At 46.9% G+C, this 13,536-nt stretch overlaps 1 protein-coding gene across 1 annotated transcript in view; it reads left to right on the forward strand.

The window, feature by feature from the left end:
* Positions 1-13,536, forward strand: part of GALNT18 (polypeptide N-acetylgalactosaminyltransferase 18) — a 355,226-nt gene that overhangs the window by 304,777 nt on the left and 36,913 nt on the right. Inside the window, exon 9 of the mRNA XM_077761194.1 lies at positions 4,990-5,085. Coding sequence (XP_077617320.1) covers positions 4,990-5,085 — 96 coding nt within the window. The remainder of the gene's footprint in view (positions 1-4,989; positions 5,086-13,536) is intronic.

Below are 13,536 nucleotides of genomic sequence, written 5' to 3' on the forward strand. Positions count from 1 at the left end.
TGGCACAGAGCAGTTATCCCTATGGAAGGCAGAGCACAGGGTTTGGATCTAGACAGATCTGGTTTGGATCCAAACCAATCTTGACCAAGCCACTTCTCAGTCAAGGGTCTTAACATCTATGGGCCTCGGTTTCTTCCTATGTTAAATGGAGCAAAATAATGCTGTACTCCTAGAATAGAAAAATGTCTCAGCTATATAAATATCTTCTATATCCTAACGATTTGTATTTTCTAAGGTTAAAATACTTTGAATAGGGTAAATTCTACCATTATCCCAATGTTCCCAGGACCATTCAACTCAAGATGTTTTCAATGATACCTGCTTTTTCTCTTTTTTTGATATATCACTTGGCCTTGCTTTCTGAACATATAGAGCTTTTCTGCTGACAGGTACAAGCCCTCAAAACTACATAGATTGCCCACCACCATGTTACGGGATGGAGGGGGAGACAGAAAGGCAAAGTGACCTTCCCACGTTCACATAGGTCATCAACAGAGAAACTGAGTCTAAAACAGCAGCTTCTGATATCACTCTGCTCCCTCCCTTTGGAGAGTACCCCCTTAGAGCTTTTTTATATCCTAGGATGAAACTCAGAGGAAGAACTGTGACATCCCCTTGGATAAGCTGTAGTCAGAACTGAGTTCAAGGCCTGCCTCAGCAGGAATATAGTGGGCATAGCATCTGCTTGGGTGGTGCAGGGGCAGAGAAGAATGCTTGCTGAGGATTGGCCTCCATGTTCTCTGTGGGCCTCCCAACTCTGACATCCTAGAATTCTAAAAGACACAGAGCATGGGTCCCAAATTCCCCTCCACCATCCCCCATCAGACTTTTGTTGTCCAGCAGACCAGCCTGTAGGAGGAAGCCATATCCTCCCACAAGGGTTTCCATGGCATGGTTGATGACATGTCCTGAGAAAAATCACTCAGTGGCCCCTTTGCCTTCCACTTCTCAGGCTGGTGTAACTTGGGTGCCAGAAAACTTGTCACCTGAGGCTCCAGATCCTCTTGTTCCCATGGAAACACACTGGACTATGAAGTGCCCATCAACCCCATCTATCTCCCCAGGGCCATATTGAGGACACAGCTGTTACTGTGCCCCACACGCTGCCCATAGCAAGTTGTGTATGATGCTTGGCCATGGTCGGACCCAATCCAAAATGGATGGTTATGCTACTGCGGCTCTGGAGAAACTATTGGTCCCAAACCCCTGTGAGCTAGGGTCAGCTTCTGGATTCATGTTCTCACCAAGCTGTCAGCTATAGCTGAATGGTATTAGCCAAACAGTATTAGCCACAGTAGGAAAGCAACAGTGGAGGTTTCTGTACACAGCCATTGCAGTTCTGGGTCTTGGCCAAAGGCATTCTTGTCTTCCAACCAAAAGAGTCTCATCTTAATGAAATGTACAGCGGGTTTACCATGTAGCCCTCTCACCACCACACCCAGAAATCTTTAGCTGCTCCAATAGTAAGTGGCATATACAGGGTTGTGATCTGGATATGTCTGAGTCCATAGTTAGCGCTGCTTTTACTCTGAAATGCTGAAAAGCCATTCTCTAATCATCCCAAAGGACTGAGCAGTGCTAGCCGTCTCTGGGGCTGGCGGAGGTCTCTGCCCCCCTGCATGTACATCTGCCAGCCCTGCTCAAGGCCCAGCCAGCCTCCCCTCCCTTCTGGCCCCTCCACAGCCAGGGCTCTGACAGAGCAGAGACTTGCTTCCTTGGCAATGAGCATAATGAACTCTTAATGGGGGCAACAGGGTGAAGATGGGCAAAGCAGGATGCAGCCGCAGGAGGATTTGCTGAGGCTGAATCATTCTTCCTGGTGATTATTTTTATTCTGAAATGCAGACACCAGATGTCTTCTTGGGGGTAGAGTTTCTTTTTGCTTTATCCATTCTAACTTACACCAAACTATATTGCTCAGGTCAAATAGCCTCCTGGGACTCTCAGTGGGGCCAGGATCAAGTCTGTAACAGAGCACATGAATCCACTCACAGGTCCTATTAATGGCTCCTGCAGGCAGAAGGGCTTGTGGGCCCCATTGTGTGGGCACGGGTTTCCCACGGATCATGAGGCTTCGTGTCCAAGAGCTGGGGCCTTTGGATTCATCCCAGCTCTAGTGCTGACAGTGGAGATGGAACAGCATCTGGAAACAGCCATGCCCGGCTCCTGCATGTTAGCTTTGACACTTACCCTGTGTAACCGTGACAGGTTACAAAACCTTAAAAGTTGTAGTCACACCGTCTGATGGGGCATTTTTCAGTCTCAGGGCTGTCGCCAGCTGCATGAGGAAAGGAATTTTACACTTGTCCACTTGCCAGAGTCATTCATTTGAGAATGCCATCCATTTGTTCATTTCCTTCATTCATTCATTTATTCCACATGGATTTACTGTCTGCTGTGTGCCAGGACTGGCCCATGTCACAGACCATGAGAAAGACAGAGCCCTAGTCTGGTCAGGCAGGGGAGACGGGCATGTGAAGCGGTGGCAAGAATACAGCACACTCAGTGCTATAGTAAGAGAAATGGAGGTGGTGGCGAAGCATAGGGCCATGGCCTTACACCCAGACGTGAGTCAGGGAAGACTTCCAGAGTGAGAATGTGAGAATGGAATCTCAGAGAATCTGAGAATGGAAGGAGGAAGAGGATTTTGTCAGACAAAGCAAAGGCCAAAGTAGAGATGCCATGGGGAAGGGTCCGTGCAATGGAAATCGCGTCACAGACGGCGAGGTGAGGCAAACCTTCCTACGCCACAGTTCTTCACCGTTAAAGGAGATCATACGACTGACCTTGCCGGGTCAGTCTGAGCATTCAGGGAGATAATAACACATGGCAAGCACTTCACAAGGTAGCTGGCACATAGATGCAGCCATAAAAGCTAGTTTCCTTGAATGGCTTTCGGGAAGGTTATAGCGGTGATAATAGTAGCTAACAATTATTGCACATTTACCAGCCCCCGTGCTACGTACTTGTAGGTCTGGTTTCATTTAACCCTCATAACAACCCTATGAGGTAGGCACTATTAGTATCCCTGTTTTAGAGAGAAGAAAACAGACAAGAAGGAGTAATGTTCTTTGTCCAAGACCACACAGCTGGAGTCAGGATTCCATCCTAGCCTGTCTCTCCCAACAGCATCAACAGACCACCTGCCTGACGGGGGAGGAACGACACAGAGCTGGGGGTACTTTATTGAAAGGCACCACCTACCTCCTCACCCAGGAGATGGCTTTGAGAACCTAGCAGAAAGCCAAGTCTGACATCAGGGCTCCTTGGACCTTTCTCTTCGCGACAGCAGTTAGCGGGTCTCACTAATGGATTACAGTTCTCAGCTTTAGATGTGACACCCACCTCTCCGTGGGCTGTGGGAGAAGTCCAGAGAGTGTTTACATATGCTCCCTCACACAGGCAAGCCAAATAGCTGTTTTATAAAAGAGGATTTTTTGCATAGAGGTTTCTGGGGCCTCTGCCTAGGGAGCTGGCACACATTTATACTTCTTCAGAACATTCAAACTGCAAGTTTGGGACAGAGATGCCTTCACCCAGTAGAGGAGGGGAAGCTCGAGAGAAAAGAATTGGACTCTGTTCCTTGTCCCCTGTCAAGAACAGGGGATGCATAGAGCATATATGTGCCTCCAGTTATTCCATTTTGCACCCCTTAATTGGGTGCACTGCATTCCTGCCACAAGTCATCAAGACCATGAAGGCTCAGCCCCTGTCAGCCTCTGGCCTTGTTGGATAGAGGACCCACCTGTGTGGCCCATTGCCCTGGGCAATTCTTCCCTGAATTCCAATACCCATTTTCTGTTCTAAACAGGGTGTTTCGATTGATAACACTATGTATCAGCTAGCCCAAGTTAAGGTGGCCGACGATACCACAAACTCTCTTACGGACACAGGAAGTAAAGTATAGCTGGACATGGGCACCCGAGTCCAGAAGCCACTAAAGCCATAGCAGGGACAGAACTTCTCTAATCCTGTCCCATGCTTCATCTCTTCCTTGGCCACACTGGATTTCTCAGCTTACATATGGCCTGACAGATCCCCCACACCCAGTCTAAATGGCCTCACAGTTCTTGTGACCATCACCCATTGACCACACTGACTCTCTCATCTAGAGTTCTAGGACAGAATAAGAGGAGGAGATGGTTACATTCCAGAAAGAGGATAGAGAAGAGAGAGAGAAAGAGAATTATTAACTCATTCTAAACTGCGTGTTGGTGCGCACCGTGGTCTACTCAGCTGTAGCTAGTGAGCAGGGCCATGTGGACCATAACCTTTCCTTTCCAGGGGTGGGAATGGACATATGCCAGAGAGGAACATTGAATATTAGCTTTCTTACCTGACATGGTAAGACATTGGTCGATGGTACCCAGGCATTGGTTCTGTTGATTGCTATGTGCCTATAGGGGAGGATAGGAGATACCTCTCCCTTCCCCTGCCCCCACCCAGGGCCTCTTATTCGCCCCTTATCCACCTGCCTGACCTCCCACTCTGGAGAATCATCATCTGGGCACCATTGGGGCCAAGGCAGAGACACTGCTGGACCTGCAGGAGGCAGAGAGGACCCAGAGGACATCTCAGGCCCGAGGGCAGCTCACGTGTTGCCCACTTTCCCCAACCTTCCAGAGCAAAGACTTCTAACCAGGGACTACTGAAAGCCGTTGTGCCACCCCTGTGGAAGTGGACAGGGTGAAGAACCTGGCGCCATGTTGTGTGTGTGCGTGTAGGGGTATCTTTGATTTCCATGTAGACTGTCTCAGCTTGTTGTTTAACAACATAAAAATGCTTCTCCTACACAGGAGACTGGTTTTCCCTCGGCACCTTCATGCAAGGCGAAAGCTGGTGTTTGTTGCTTCCCATAATATTCAAGGGGCCGTGGTGTGATTATGGAAATGGAACCTGTCTCCATGGAATGCTGGCTTCTCCTGACTTAACGCATTTGTTTCTCTGTTCCTCTCTCCTTGGTGTGGCCACCTCTCCTCTGGTGCCCAGCTGCAGAACTCTCTGAAGACCGATCTGTGTCTTGATCAGGGTCCAGACACAGAGAATGTTCCCATCGTGTACATCTGCCATGGGATGACGCCACAGGTGAGTTTCCTGAGAGAGGTCCTGCTGGGGATGTGCCCACGTATGTCCAGTGTGGGGAAGGTACCCAAGTCATGTCATGGCTACTGTGGGCCCAGGGCTTCCAGGGCTTTTCATTAGGAGTATGCTCATGAGCAAAAGAGAAGAGTCACACTTGCCTTGCCTGGAAGGAGGCAAGGGGAAGCAGATGCTGGGATGCCTGGATCCCCTGGGGTAGGGACCAAGGAAGATGATAAATTTTTAAAGGGGCATGCCTGACTTATTTGGGGAGGCTATGGGTAAATCACAGCCCTGGCTCTGGCAGCCATGCCCTTCCCAAGTTCCCTGACATCTCAGATTCCCTTCAGAGAGCCATTTCATGGTCTGGGCTCTGCCCTTTAGTAGATCACAGCTGGAGCCAAAATGTATAGCCATGAGAACTTTTCTAGCTCCTAGGACCTTCTCCTGGTGGAGAATGAGGGGACACTACCAGGGAAATAAGTTATTCTAGGAAAAATTAGCCAGTCATAGCCTAAGATCCAGATATCCAAAGAGGATGCTGAAACACAGGCAAGAGAAATGGCTTATTCAATGAAGTGCAATCGACAGCCATTTTCCATGGATGCCACAGACTGATTGGTTCTGATCTGATGCTTTTAGAGTTTACTTATCTTACCTCCAGAAGAGCGTGATGATTTTTTTAAAAAGATGGCATAGAAGATATGTATATGTGTGCAATTATAGTGAGTGTTTAAAAGAGTTGTTACCCACCTACACATACAACTGAGGGCTATCAGGATGTGTGTGTCACCCAGTGTACTGTGCTGAGACTTCCCAGCAACTGTCCGCTGTGACCTCCACCAGCTCATCTTTTTTGGGGGCCAAGCTCCTGGGACATCAGTCACTGGTCAGTTGTAAGTCAGCAGGTCACACTCTCCCCACCCCACACAGTACAGCAGCCCATTCCCCATTCTTACAATGCCATGATATTTTTCACGGATGACTATTTTTAATGTAAACTTTTATGGATGTAACATATGTACAAAAAGTAGCCAATCATAAGCGTATAAATTAGTAAGTTTTCAGAGCAAACTCACCAATATAACCAGCCCCCAGATCAAGAAAAAGGGCATTATTGCCCGATTTTGAATTTTATATCAATAGGATGCTAGGGTGTATGCTTTCTCGTGTTGGCTTCTGTCTTTCATCATCACATTTTGAAGTTCCTCTGTGCTGCTATGTGTACTTGTAATTTTTATTACTGTGTAATTTTCCATTTTATGAAATGGCTGATGGACACCTGGGAAGTTGCCAGTTTGAGAGGATCATGAATACTGCTACTATGAACATCCTTGTTCATGTATTTTGGTGCACATTTGCACTCATTTCTTTTGGATTTATACCTACAAGTCCAATCACTGAGTCATAGGGTTGACGTGTGTTTACTTGTAGCAGACACTGCCTATATTGGTCGGCTGGGGCTGCCGTAACAAAATGTCACGGGACTTTATTTTCTCAGTTCTGGTGGCTGGGAAGTTCAAGACCAAAGTGTTGGCTGATGTGGTTTCTGGTGAGGGCTCCTTCTGGCTTGCAGATGGTTACCTTCTCTCTGTGTCCTCACATAGCAAGAACGAGAGAATGAGCGAGCTCTCTGGTGTCTCTTCTTGAAGGGACACTCATCCCATTGGATCAGGGCTTGACACTTATGACCCCATTTAACCTCAACTTGAAGATTTGGAAAATTCTTAGCCTGTCCATATTGCAAACAAAGGAGAAAGCGTGCTCTGAAGAGAACCCAGAGTGTAACTGAACAACCATTTGATTGAAATCATGGTAGAACTCATGGACTCAATCAGCTTTGTGGCAGCAGAAGCCAGAAATAGAGATGAGCTTATACTAGCAGAGACACCAGCAGCCTCCACTAGAGAGAGCGCAGGACAGAATGAAGGCAGGCCGGTGGCTTCTTGTATTTCACAAGGCAGGAGCACAGAGCTGTTCCACTGTGAACATGTGCTCTTCTTCAAGAAAAGAAGATAGATGCTGAAGGCCAGCCCCACCAACAGACCCAGGGGCAAGGCTGTCTCCTCAAAGGGCAGGCCTGCCTCTCTGGTTTCAGTGGGCCAGGATGACCCTGCCCAGTGCCTCAGGGGTGGGGTCAAAGCAACTAGCAGCTTGGACAGGCCCACCCCAGAGGTCCAAAGGGTCAGGCAACTCCGCAGACCCATGGGGGTGATCCCACCCCAGTGGGCCTACAGGGCAGAGCATCAAGACAAAAGGATTCTTCTCAAGGCTGGAGATTAAATGGAATTGGCCTTGCTGGGTTTTGGACTCGTTTGGGACCCCATCACCTCTTCCTTCCAGTTTCCCCCTTCTGGAACGCACTCATCTAGCCTGTGTTTATCTGGCCATCATATTTTGGAAGCACTAACTTATGATTTCACAGGCTCTCAGCTGGAGAGAAGTTTTGCCTCAGAATAAATCACACCTTGAGCCTCACACACATGTCATTTTGATGACATTTGGATGATATTTGGGCTCAAGTTGATGCTGGAATGACTTAAGAGTTCAGGGGCTGTTGGGATGAAATGAATGTATTTTGCATGGGAGAAGGAAATGAACTTGAGGGGGCCCGGGGCAGAATGCTATGGACTGAATGGTGTCACCCCAAAATTCATATGTTGAAGCACTAACCCTGACAGTATTTGGAGTAAGGAAGCAGTTAAGGTCAGAAAAGTTATTAAGGTGAATCCATGATCTGATAGAATTAGTGTCCTTGTAAGAAGAGACACTACAGAACTCAAAGTTTCTCACTCGCTCTCTCCATCTTTCTGTCTCTTTCATGTGACAACACAGTGAGAAGGTGGTTAGCAAGCTAGCAAAAGAGCATTCCCTGAAACCTGAATGCACGAGCCCCTAGATCTTGGACTTCCCAGCCTCCAAAACTGTGGGGAAAGGACTTTCTGTTGTTTAAGCCACCCAGCCGGTGATACTTTGTTGTGGCAACACAAGCCAACCAATATACGGTCGAACAGATTTCCAGATTAATTAGATCGATTTTTACTCACACCAACCACATTTTAGCATTCTACTGGTTCCACATCCTTGCCAACACTTGGTATTATCTGTCTTTTTAAATTATGGACATTGTGGCAGGTATACAGTAATATCACACCGTGGTTTTAATTTTCATCCCTCTGATTATTATTGCAGTTGGGCACCAGAGTTTTCAGCTCAGAAAGTCCCCAGGTTGTTCTTGAGTATGGGCCCAGGTGACCAGGTCACAAGTGGTTTGGTCTTTTTGTCCATTCCTTGCCTGCTTTTTAATACATGCAGTGCAGGAGACAATGAATGAACTTGCTTTTAACAAGTCTAGGTAGATTGTTGCTTATCTGGATCATCGGACAAACGTTGAAGGTTTCCTCTGGAGGATGGTAGAGGTTAGTTGGGCCAAGGCTGTTGGTCTATTAGCTGCTGCTGATTGAATATGGGGCAGTCTGTGTTGTGGTTAAGAGCGTGGGTCCTGGAATCAGATCGTCTGTGTCCAGATACCAGCTCTGACGCTCTCTAGTTATGTTTCTAAATGGGCAAGTTTTTAAATATGGGCCTATTGTGTTTTCTGTAAAATATAGATTCATAATAACATATATCGTGAAGGTTGTTGTAAAGATTAAGTACATGTGAAGTATTTAAAATAATGCCTGCCATGTATTAAGTGCTCAATAATTATTAGCTATCAATATTGCTATAGCGCTATACTATTACTATTGCTCATTAAGTGTTGCTCAGTATCAATACCCTCAATATTCTAACTGTAGCCCACACTGGACTGACTTTCCTTGACCTCGTGGGTCATATGCTATGGATTTCTGCCCCGGTCAAAGTGTACCCATAGATTAATGGAGCGTCACTGCGTTTCTGTGGCAACAAAAATACAGTGGAGTAATGGAAAGGAGGGCGGCGGGCTTCAGGAATCCTGACATCTTGGTCTTGCCACACATTTGTAATGTCACCTTAACCCTCTCTGGGCCTTTATTTTGTTTTACCCTTTTATTGAGATATGGTTGTATACTAAAGTACACACGTCTGAAGGGTTCGGTTAGTGAATTTCCACATTTGCAGGCAACTGTGTAAACACCATCCAGATTGTGCCACTGGGCTTTCCTCCTTCCTCCACTTGATCAATACTCTACTCAAAGATAGTGGTCCCTAGCACCATTGATTCCTCTCATCTGGGCAGGTCTTCTTCTCTGCAGAGGAGGAACCTGGGCTGGCCAGCTCCTGGCCCAGCTCTCCCAGCTCTATCTATGTACCTCCAATTCCCCCATTCTGAAATTCATTGGGCCTGAGAAGCTATGAGTTCATTCTGGGCTTGCCAGGAAGCCTGGGAGTTGCCTTCCCTTGGTGCTTTACGAATCCGTTCCTTGATAGAGAGCTGAAGCAAGTTGTAAAGATGTGGGTCCCCTTCCCCATTCCTATACTGGGCTCTATGGTAAACACAGGGGCCCAGTTACCTTCTCCCACTAGGCCCACAGCTGTTAGTGCCCAGAGGTAAGGAGACTGGAGACTAACCTCAGATCATTTCCCGGAACAGGGTGGTAGGGGACCCTGCTGTGGCAGGAGTTTGTGAAGTCTGGCCTGTACCATGAGCCCAAGAGGATGGGGTCCTCCTGGAGATGGGCTTTGTGTCCTTGGTGAAGTTCCTCCATCCCCCAGAGAGAGAGGTGTGGGTGATAAGTGGTGGGTGGTAAGACAGGGCTGCTGACTGGCAAGCCTTCCCAAAGGTATCCACTAGCCCTTAAAAAACTTCACTGGCTCCTGGAGGGGGAGGAGAAAAGGAGGAGCTCAGGGCTATCACCTTAGCATGAGGTCAGGGGACGCCTCATGAGGGCACTATAGACAAAAACAGGCCCTGAGGATTCTCTGAATCTCCTAGACTTGGTCCAAATCAGACCCTCAATATGTATTTCCAGGGACACTTCTCCCCCCGACTGGCAGATTTTGGCAAAATCTCTTATTACCATGGCCACAGAGGCCATGGAGAAACCACGGAAGTTCACATATGCACAGATGGGACTGCCACATACACTTGTGCAGGTGGTACTCTGAACAACTCCAGGGGAAGGATGTGGTACCTCACATTGCTGTCTGGGGAGTAGAGATCAGCCCAAGGTTACAGTCTTTCTAGACTCTGCTAGGAGTTCCTTCCTTGATAGGAAGCTTGAAAATGCTGCAAGACAAATGATGAGGCAATGTATAGTCTGGGTTTGAACCTCAGACAGACCACTGCCAATTGGGTTCCTTGAATAGGTGTCAAAATGTCATTGTGCCTCAATTGCCTCACCTATAAAATAGAGATTATAGTAGTACCTCCCTTCAAGGTTGTCGTAAGAATCAATCAATGTACATAAAGCATTAACACGACAAACCTGGTACACGTCATTGCTTACTAGATATTGGCTATTATTATTACAAGATTGGTAAAGAAACTCAAGACTGTGTCCTTGAGAATGGAAATTGTTTAGCCTGCAGAGGAACAGATCTAAGAGGGACCTGTAAACTTCCAAAATTATAAAGGCACATATTTTTGTCTCAATATATGGAAACTCTTCCCAGTCATTGGCTCTGACAATACTGTGACCTCACCATCATCAGAGATGCCCAGGCCAACGTGGTGGGCTCCAGGAGCATCATGAAAGGTTCCTAAATCATGTAGATGCTTAAGCTAAGAAAAACCTAAGGGCACTCCCACCCTAGAATTCTATGACATTTTAATTCATTACATTTTTTTTCCTTCTGATATCAGTGAGAGTCCAGCCTGTACCAGATTGTGTTCTTGGCCCTGGGAAACAGTCATGAACCAGATGGAAGGCACTGCCCTCATTAAGTCCCCATTCTAGGGCTGGAGACAGACTGTTCTAGATTTTTTTAATCCTCAAGTCTTCACCACAACCAGGGCTTGAACTCTTCTCTCTCCTAAGAATTACCTATGTGGCCAGAGTTGAGCTGTGTGGCTTGGATTTCGTCCAAGCATCGCCAAGAATGGTGAAGGAGGAAGACAAATTTCAGGAAGACAGGACAGAAAGCTGGTCCAGTTTATCCTGCCAACCTTCGGAGTCACTTCCCGCCCTTCCTTTATCCTGCCAACCTTCAGAGTCACTTCCCGTCCTTCCTTCTTTCAGATTTCTAAGTTATTCCATTTGGGGTTTTAAAACCAAGAAGAATCTGTATCAGCCAGGTCAGAAACAATCTTCAAACCTCATTGCCATTAACCAGACAAGTTTATTTTGTCAATTCAAAAAAGCATAACAGGATTCTTAAATCAAAATGAACATGTGACAGAAACGTATTTGATTCCTTAATCAGGGAGCCAGTAAGCAGGGTAAGCAGTTCCAGAGAGCATTTGAGGAGCTCGGGATCTGTAGGCATTTTCTAAAGAAGAAGATTAGAATAAGATTGCTAGATTAGATACAAAAGCGGTTAATGTCCTATAGGGAAATATCACAGCCTTTAGTGTGATCTTTACTACCCAGGCAGAAATCAGGAAGTTACCATTTAACTTGATCGTGGCTGGCTACTAATCAAAAAGGTAAATAGCCAAGTCAAGCACAGGTACGTTCTCTTGGAAAATTGCATGCCTTTGGGTGGGCTTGTTAGTGCCCCAGTGGAATATTGAAAGGACTGACCACTTCTCCCATTTTGCCTTATTTCCAGGCTGTTGACATTTCTCTTACTCTGTTCCCAAAGCTGGCTAAAGGCAGAGTGCCTCTTCAGGCCATTAGTGACTCCGATACCCCTGTGGATGCACTGTTTGACCATGTGGCCTTGCCCCTCTATTATTTCCTAAGGCAGCTGTCACAAAGGACTACAGGCTGGGTGCCTTCAACAACAGAAATGTATTGTCTCACAGTTCTGGAAGCTAGAAGTCCAAGACCAAGGCTTTGGCAGAACTGTGCCTCCCCTGAAGGCAGAGGAAAGGATCAGGTTCGGGCCTCCCCTCTAGCTTCTGTTAGTTCTTGGCAACCAAGAACGCTACTTGTGGCAGCACAGCACCTTCATGGGGTGTTCTCCCTATGTACAGGTCTCTGTCCCTTGTTATAAGGATGCCAGCCATACTGGGTTAAGGGCCACCCTACTCCCGCGTGACCTCATCCTAACTGAACCAATTACATCTGCAATGACTATTTCCAAAGAAGGTCACATTCTGCGATACTGGGGGGTGGGGAGTTAGGACTTCAACATATGAATTTTTGAGGTACAGAGTTCCATCCACAACCCCGCTCCAAAGGGGAAGAGTGTGCCTGGAAATCGGATTTTCATGCCTCAGATAAAAAGTGCCTCAGCTCACTTCCTCTCATGTCTGGTTCGCCAGAGTCAGTCACTTGGCCCTGCCAGCTAACTTCTGAGGGTGTGGGAAGTTAGGGTTTTCTGCGTGCTCAGGAAGCCGGCCTCTGCCACAGAAACTTAGGTATTTGCTAAGTCAGTTCCACCTCTGACAACCAAGAAAACAAGAAAATGACATCGGGGGATATGAGCCAGCTAGCCTGAGATCAATGACAAACACAGGGCTAGGAAGGGGGCCTGTATTTTGGCTTCCAGTTTCTCCTCGTTTCATTCACTTGTTCTTCAAACATAGGACACGTTGTCTTTCAGGAAGTGCCCTTAGGCGCCTGGGTGGCTCAGTCGGTTAAGCATCCAGCTTCAGCTCAGGTCATGATCTCATGGTTTGTGGGTTTGAACCCCGCGTCGGGCTCTGTGCTGACAGCTCAGAGCCTGGAGCCTGTTTCAGATTCTGTGTCTCCCTCTCTCTCTGACCCTCCCCTGTTCACGTGGTCTCTCTCTCTCTCAGGAAAAAAAAAAGAAGAAGTCCCCATAGTTTGGAAAGTTTTGTTTTCCTTGAAAAACTGATTTGGTCAAGTGATAGGAATGATAACATAGAGCAACTTACGGTGGGGACACTGTGGGCTGGAAAGAGGGGCAGAGTTCACATCCATGTTTAAACCCTTTGAGAACTTCTACTTCCATGTTACTTAAAAAGTTTACTCTGATACAGTTGTGATTTTCTTAGCTCTGGGTAGGAGAAAGCATAGTGTAACTGATCAAATTAGTGAGGAGAAGCTGCTGGGAAGCATGCTAATTGGTTAATGAGTAAACGTAACCATTTTATTTAAATTAGCAGCAAATTTCAGGCTATCCTCAAAATAACTGAGAATATTAGCCCTAATTAGTGTAACAGCCTGGAAAATTTCTTCTGCTGGGGAAAAATACAACAATAGGGTCTCCCTGCAGACTCCTTAATTATTCAATCACTCCTTCACTCACTCATTCATTCATTTGGTCATTCAAGAAACATGCACTGAGTATTACTTTATGCCACGAATCGGGAACGGCAAAGGCAGCTTTGCCCAGGCCCCACACCCGAAGGAGTCCCAGGTAGAGAGGAAGCCAGGCACTCAGATTGTCACAGTTCTGCGCGCC

The sequence above is a fragment of the Crocuta crocuta genome, unplaced genomic scaffold (assembly GCF_008692635.1).
Source record: "Crocuta crocuta isolate KB4526 unplaced genomic scaffold, BGI_CrCroc_1.0 scaffold233, whole genome shotgun sequence".
NCBI lineage: Eukaryota > Metazoa > Chordata > Mammalia > Carnivora > Hyaenidae > Crocuta > Crocuta crocuta.